The sequence below is a fragment of the Mus caroli genome, chromosome 6 (genome assembly GCF_900094665.2).
Source record: "Mus caroli chromosome 6, CAROLI_EIJ_v1.1, whole genome shotgun sequence".
Classification (NCBI taxonomy): domain Eukaryota; kingdom Metazoa; phylum Chordata; class Mammalia; order Rodentia; family Muridae; genus Mus; species Mus caroli.
This window is the reverse complement of record NC_034575.1, coordinates 117930677-117938309: the sequence shown is the minus strand read 5'-3', so window position 1 is coordinate 117938309 and position 7633 is coordinate 117930677. Positions and strand designations below refer to the sequence as shown.

General features: G+C 39.7%; 1 protein-coding gene across 2 annotated transcripts in view; it reads right to left on the bottom strand.

The window, feature by feature from the left end:
- Positions 1-53: 53 nt before the first annotated feature.
- The window catches only part of LOC110296911 (C-type lectin domain family 4 member A-like), an 18010-nt gene continuing 10430 nt past the window's right edge, over positions 54-7633 (bottom strand). The window contains exons 5-8 of one of the 2 annotated variants that reach the window (XM_021165714.1): positions 4729-4793; positions 4458-4615; positions 3436-3548; positions 434-575 (exon numbers count right to left, since the gene is read on the bottom strand). In XM_021165714.1, coding sequence (XP_021021373.1) covers positions 434-575; positions 3436-3548; positions 4458-4615; positions 4729-4793 — 478 coding nt within the window. Of the gene's footprint in view, positions 576-3435; positions 3549-4457; positions 4616-4728; positions 4794-7633 lie in introns of both variants that reach the window. The other variant, XM_021165715.1, reaches the window with a different exon arrangement.

The following is a 7633-nucleotide window of genomic DNA, read 5'->3' as shown; positions in this document are numbered from 1 at the left end:
TTAAACTTCTTTGAATAATTAATTCACAGTAAATATGTTTGTGTAACAATCCAGACACTTAAATATATATAATTTTACTTCTCAATTTAATGTCAATAAATCCAAAGACATATTAAAAAACACAAATAGACCAAGAGAAAATACCATACTATGGCATGAGCAAATGAAACCTTGGGGAGTTGGCAAAAAGCTCCAAGTGTACCCAAAAGGGACTCTGTACATTCTCTGGTACATAAAAATTCTCAATGAAACTTCATTTTAACACTGAGTAAGTAGATAAATGAACAAGGATATATGTGGNCCAGTGAGTCATGTACAGACCATTTGCTGCCCCCTTAAATTCTGTGAGCTGCTCTTCCACTTGTAGAACTTCCCAGGTGTCTGTGTTATGGCAGCTAACAAAGAAATCGAATCCCCATGNAGAATGTGTGATTCATAGGTATGTTTTCTTCACCTGACAAACTGACTTGTGTTCATCTTCACAAGGGATATCATTCCAGCCCCATCCAGTTGTCTTATGATTTATTATAACACATTGTTCAAAATCTTGGTTGGGCTCACCTTTGTGCCAGAACCTGTAAGGGAGGAAAGAGCATCAGAATATTTGCTGCAATAATGCTTGAAAAGAGGAAGCTATCATCCTATTAGATGCTGAAAAAGCCTTTGACAAAATACAACATCAATTCATGTTGAAAGATCAGGAATTCAAGGTCTATATGTAAATATAATAAAAGCAATATACAACCAACCAATAGCCACCATCAAACTAAATGGAGAGAAACTCAAAGCAATCCCATTAAAATGAAGGACAAGGCTACCCATTCACTCCCTATCTATTCAATATAGTACTCGAAGTTCTAGCCAAAGCAATTACACAAGAAAAGGAGATCAAGGATATACAAATTGGAAAGGAAGAAGTCAAAATATCACTTTTTGCAGATGATATGATAGCATATATACGTGACCCCAAAAATTCTACCACAGAGCTCCTAAAGCTGATAAACAACTTCAGCAAAGTGGCTGGATATAAAATTAACCCAAACAAACCAGTAGCCTTCCTCGAGTCAAAGGATAAATGAGCTGTGAAAGAAATTAGGGAAACAACACTCTTCACAATAGTCACAAATAATACAAAATATCTTGGTGTGACTGTATGACAAGAACTTCAAATACCTGAAGAAAGAAATTGAAGACCTCAGAAAATGGAAAGATCTCCCATGTTCATGGATTGGTAGGATTAATATAGTAAAAATGGCCATCTTGACGAAAGCAATCTACAGATTCAATGCAATCCCTATCAAAATTCCAACTCAGTTCTTCACAGAACTAGAAAGAGCAATTCTCAAATTCATTCGGAATAACAAAAAACTCAGGATAGCAAAAACCATTCTCAACAATAAAAGAAATTCTGGGGGAATCATCATCCCTGACCTCAAGCTCTGCTTGTGGACGTTGTACATCGTGGTGCGCACTAGGCTCCGCACCACGATGTACAACGTCCACAAGCAGGGAGGTGGAAGCAGGGGAGCCTGAGGGAGAGAGGAGGGGGAGAAAATAAGGGGGCAGTATCAGGTACTGCATGGGACAGGAGAGAGGTACAGAGGGTCAGGAAATCGAATAAAACTATGTAGCAGGGAGGATGAGGAAATGGGATAACCATTGGGGGGGGGGTCCCAGACACCAGGAAAACAAAAGTCTCTGAGACTTAACAGGGATGATTTTAGCAGAGTAGGGAGAGAGAACCTATAGAAACCATCTCCAGTAGATAGGCACGGCCCACGGTCAAGGAATGGGGCCACCCATCTCAAAGTTTTTAACACAGAAATGTTCCTGCCCAAAGAAAGAATATGGAAAAGAAAATGGAGCAGAGACTGAAGGGTCATCCCGGGTCTGTCCCACCTGGGGCTCCATCTTGTCTGCAGACACCAAACCCACACTGCTGCCTTTGCCAAGATACACTTGCTGACAGGAGCCTGGAATGGCTGCTACTTGGGACGTTCAGCCAGCAACTGACCAGTGCAGATGTGGATGCTTGGAGACAACCATCAGACTGAGCTCAGGGACCCTGGTGGGGGAACTGGTGGAAGGACTGGAGGAGAAGAGGGAGATTGCAACCCCATAGGAAGAACATCGNCTGGCCGGACCACCNAGTGCTCCCAGGGTCTAGACTACCAACCAAGGAGTGTACAGCGAGGGATTCATGGCTCCAGACCCATATGTGGTAGAGAATGGCCTTGTATAACATCGATGGGAGGGAAGGCACTTGGTCCTGTGGAGGTATGATGCCCCAGCATAGGGGGATGCTGGAGGGGTGAGGCAAGAGAGTGGAGGGAAGAGCACCCTCATAGAGGNAAAGGAAAAGGAGGAGAGGGAGGTTGTGGGCTGAGGGGCTTGTAGAGGGGTAACCCAGAAGTGAGATATCATTTGAGATGTAAAAGAATAGAATGATTAAGAAAAAACAAAAAACAAAAAAAAGAAAGAAAGAAAAGAAGAAGCAAGCCTGAGGATGAGGTTGGAAATTTTACAATGGAATTATTTTAGAGACTGGAGAGCTAGATCAAACCTTAGTACCAGGGTACAGTCAACCCATTGTGCTTATTTAGATGTTAAAAAGGACTCTTCTTACTCTCATGTTTTAAGAAAGCTTTCCCATTAAACAATGGAACTATTTTAAAGACTGGAGAACTAATTCAACTCTCTAAATAATCTATTTCTATCATGAAGAACAAATAATTTAAAATTCTGGAGTTCTAGTTTTCTCTGAAAACTGAAAACAGAAACCTCACATATATACACATGAATAAAAATAAATTAAATACTAATTTTAAAAATGTAAATGAAAGACTGAAAGCATAATAAAATTCATTGNCATATAAAGACTTTGGTTGGATACTTATCATCTACAATCTTCAAACTCACTTTTCTCTTCTCTACCTGGAATATCTCAAAGGACTCCTGTGATGAGCACATGGGAGAGTAAAAGTTACTCCATCCCAGCAGTTACACCAAGAGGGAACTAATTTTGCTTCATAACTGTGATGGTTTGTATATTCTTGGGCCAGGGAGTGGCACCATTTGGAGGTGTGGCCTTGTTGGTATAGGTGTGACCTGGTTGGAGTAGGTGTGTCACTGTGGGTGTGGGTATAAGATCCTCGCCCTAGTTGCCTGGAAGTGAGTCTTCCACTAGCAGCCTTTGGATGAAGACATAGAACTCTCAGCTCTTCCTGCACCATGCCTACCTGGATACTACCATGCTTGATAATAATGAACTGAACCTCTGAACCTGTAAGCCAGCCCCAATTAAATGTTGTTTTTATAAGACTTGCCTTGGTCATGGTGTCTGTTCACAGCAGTAAAACCCTAACTAAGACAATAACCAACAGCTGGAACACCTGAGTTTTCCTCATGCTACAGGACCCAGGACTCTAGACTCACGTAGCACTCTTATTGTATGGTGTCTGATCAATCCATCGCCATTGTCTTTGACCAGCATCCAAAAGTCCTATAAAATAACCAGCACTTGTGTTCAGGTTCCTGGTGATGAAATCCTAAAAGGAAAGAAAGATACAGCTTTCAGCCTGGACTGAGCATTACTTTTTCTGTTACAGAGTTTTTTCTAAGATCTTTTAAAAATTATCATAATGATACAGAATTATAGGATTCAGTGTAATGCACATATGCAAATACACAATCATCAAATCCTACTTTATCTTTCTAGGCCCTTAAATATTTTTTTAAATTTTAGATTAATATATAACAATTTTATATTTTAGAGGTATATTGTGATATTTTGACTGATTTTTTTTCTAGTCACAAAGAGATGGGAAAACAAAGGATCAANGAATAGGATACACCCCCCAGGAGTGCACATTTTCTATCCACATACCCCAGGAGTGTATGTCATCTCTGGATAATCAGGACACTGTTGAAGTTATCACTCATGTTTAATGACACTGGAAACAATCTCTGACCATGATCATAATGAATCCTCAACTCAGATTCATGTCCCTCTTTTCTTCACCAACACCATTTTTGACTGTTGTACATGAGAGAATTTTATCTAATCATTCTCCATTCAAACCTCAGCTATTTCATTTCTCACAATGAACTGTGACCTCCAGACTGGGTCCTGTTTTTCTGCACCCTTCTCAGTTAGGCAGTTGATTCTACAGGAAGCGTTAGAGTGCTGAAACCACAAACTGGTCTTTCAAGCAGAAGCATTTTGCCCTTCCCTCCAGCCTGGTGTGTTGCATTTCTGACACCATGGTTCCTTGGAAGTTGTTTGGTTCCACTTAAGCGGGACCAAGTTGTAGAAGGCAAAGGCTGAAGTAACCATTCCACATATATGGTGGAAACCCTTCTGCCACAGCACCAACACCCATGTCAACAAAACTCCCTCATAGTAGAAACAGCAGACAGCCTGCTGGGCCCAGACTCTGCTCTCTCCCAGGATGTACCTGCTCTGCCTGGCTGTGGATCACCACCAGATGAGCACCCATGTGGGAGCACTTCTCCTCACTCTCATTCCAAGATGCCTTTGAATCATTCAAAATGAAGTAGCAGTGGGAAACAAATGGTTTCCAATCCTTTGGGCAACAGCTCCAGACTTTGTCTTTGGGGAAAGAAGAAAATGTAAATGCAANGTAATAAAGTCATTCTAAAGCTTTGTGTGTGCAGACACCACATGGAAGCTAGAACTCCCAGATGCAGCAAGAACCATTCTCCCCTCAGGTAACAAGAAACCCAAGTTCACCTCCACTATCGCTAATGTTAAAACCCTTTGTCCTACTGGGGTGGAATCAGAAAAACAGATGTAAAGAACACCCAGACTCTCAGGACATAACACACAACAATCTGGGTATCCAAAGAATATAAATCATCATAACAAGAACAAGAAATTTCATGATAGATAGATAGATAGATAGATAGATAGATAGATAGATAGAGATGGAGATATATAGATATATAAATATATAATATTGCATTTAAATAATACAGATCAATAATTATGGTATCAATATTCTAACTGGAGACTTTTAAATTAGTGTTGATGGAAACACTTCACAAAAATATTACAAAGATTCTAGAGATAAGTGTAAAACATAATACCTCAGGAANTCACACCCTATTTTTATTGTTATAAGAGCTACAGGCAATTAATAACCACCAAAAGACAGAAAAATAATCTTCTCCATGGATGAGCCACCTAAGTGGTTATCCAGTACAGGTGCTTAGCCTTTAAATGGTATGCTTTTATCAAATGAACCCTGCATACCAAGATGCAATAAAAGTGGACATAAACCCTCATATCAAGGCTGGTTGAGACAACCCATTGGAAGAAAAGGGGTCCCATGAGCAGAGGAGTCCTGCTTTTTCTGAAAGGAGACAGGAAAGCAATGAATCTGGGAAATAGGGGAGGTGTTGGGACTGAGAGGAGTGGAGAGAGGGCATGCTGAAGTTGGCATATATTGTATGAGAGAGGCATAAATTTTATAAAAAGGAGTAGACCATCAGGCAATATCAACAGTCTATAATAATTTTTATAGCTTAGACCCTGTGTACAATGTGATGAGACTAGTATTTCATACCTGTCATCTTGCTCAAAAATAATTACTCAAATTTTAATACAGGAGTATCCTATAACATGCTAGATCAGCCACCCTACTAATCAGAATTATGTAAAACATGGATCTCCTGAAAACATATCCCAACCAAGAGAAGACTAAAGAGATTTGACAGCTAAGTACAATGTGGTGTCCCAGATGAAAGTCTAATCATCATGATCATCAATCAGTGTTGAAGTCAGTACTTACTCACTAATTGTAGCAACCATGAATGCCTTTATAAGATGCTCATATAGGGGATGGTGTGTGTAAATGTGGTGTTAGAACAGTATCTTTATCATCATGTGAAATCTTCTATAAATTTAAAAAGTTCTCAAGGAATCTGTTAGAGCTTTAAGTAATTTTAATTCATGACACAAGATTTCATCATCTTCTTCAAGATATAGATATATACATATATACATATATGTATATGCATGAATATATATGTGTGCAGAGATGGTTCAAAAATAAGCAAAACCTAGAAAAATATACATTAGAATGACTTTTACAAACAAGACTTGTATAAACAAATGGAGATATACATGTCAGGTTTTCTGGTCTGATATAAATGTACATGTGAACTCCACTTCTTAGTACAAGCAACCTGGAANTCTACTAGAACTATCAGACAACACAGGCAGATATTCCCTAGTCAACTGCAGACTTGCTAGCCTGAAGAATAGGTAGGAAGCTCACCTGTGGAATCTCTCACTCCCTCAGTTCCCACAAACACAATCCTCCATCATCCCTCCCTTACCACAACCATCACTTTACCTTGCCCTAGCCCCCAACTCCAGAGGCTATCTTCTGCTTAGCAGGCCACACCAGCCAGAAGAACAGTAAGCAAACTCAGGCTGGGACTCATTGCTTGATTAGAGGCCACATCGGGTTCTAGAAATCCGAAGAGACCACTGGCCCTTGGACCATCTCCATTCTCTTAGTGTACCTGCCTCCTCCCTACTCTGTCCCAGACCAACTGGAATAGAGATTCCTGATCAACAAGACATCATGCCTTCTGGCAAAAGTCTAGCTCACAACACAGGCAGAGAACTTCTGCTGGACCTCAGGTCAGTCAGACCAGTAGACCAGAGAAGAAACAGAAACCAAGGAATAAAACACCCACCAAACAAAGACAAACTCAGAAATTGGTACCTAAACCTATAANCATCCCAAACCAAATGCCTAAACTGTGAGTCAAGAAGTGCCAAGGCAATATGTCACCACCAGAGCCCAGCTATCTTACTATAGCAAACCCTGAATAGTCCAACACAGCTAAAGCACAAGAAAAAATACCTTAGGTCCAACTTTATAAAGATGATAGATGCCTTAGGAAATAAATAAAAATCCCTTAAAGAAATCAAGCAAAAGACAAACAGAAAATTGAAGGAAATGAATAAATCCCTTAAAGATAACCAAAAAAGCAAAGCAAAGAAAAAAACATACTGTTGAAGGAAACAAGTAAAACTGCTCAAGACCTAAAAACAGAAATAAAAATCATAAAGAAAACACAAACTGAGGGAATCCTAGAGATGGAAAACCTAAGTAATCAAACAGGAACTACAGACACAAACATCAGCAACCAAATACAAGAGATGGAAGAGCCTCATGCACTGAAAGTAACAATAAAAGAAATAGATAACTTTGGCCAAAAACAAAATGTGAAATCTAAAAACTTTCTTACAGAAAACAACCAGAAAATCTAGGAATTCGTGGGAAAATTAAACCTAAGAACAATAGGAACAGAACAAGAAAAAGAATTCCAACTCAAACACCCAGAAAATATTTTAAACAAAATTATAGAGTGAAAGTTTTATTTTTTTATTTTTATTAAATATTTTCTTAATTTACATTTCAAATGTTATGCCCTTTCTTAGTTTCACCTGTGAAAATCCCCTATTTCCTCCCTGCTTCCCTGCTTCCCTGCTTCCCCTGCTTCCCCTGCTCCCCAACCCACCCACTCCCACTTTCTGGCCCTGGCATTCCCCTATACTGGGGCATAGAACCTTCACAGGACCAAGGGCCTCTCC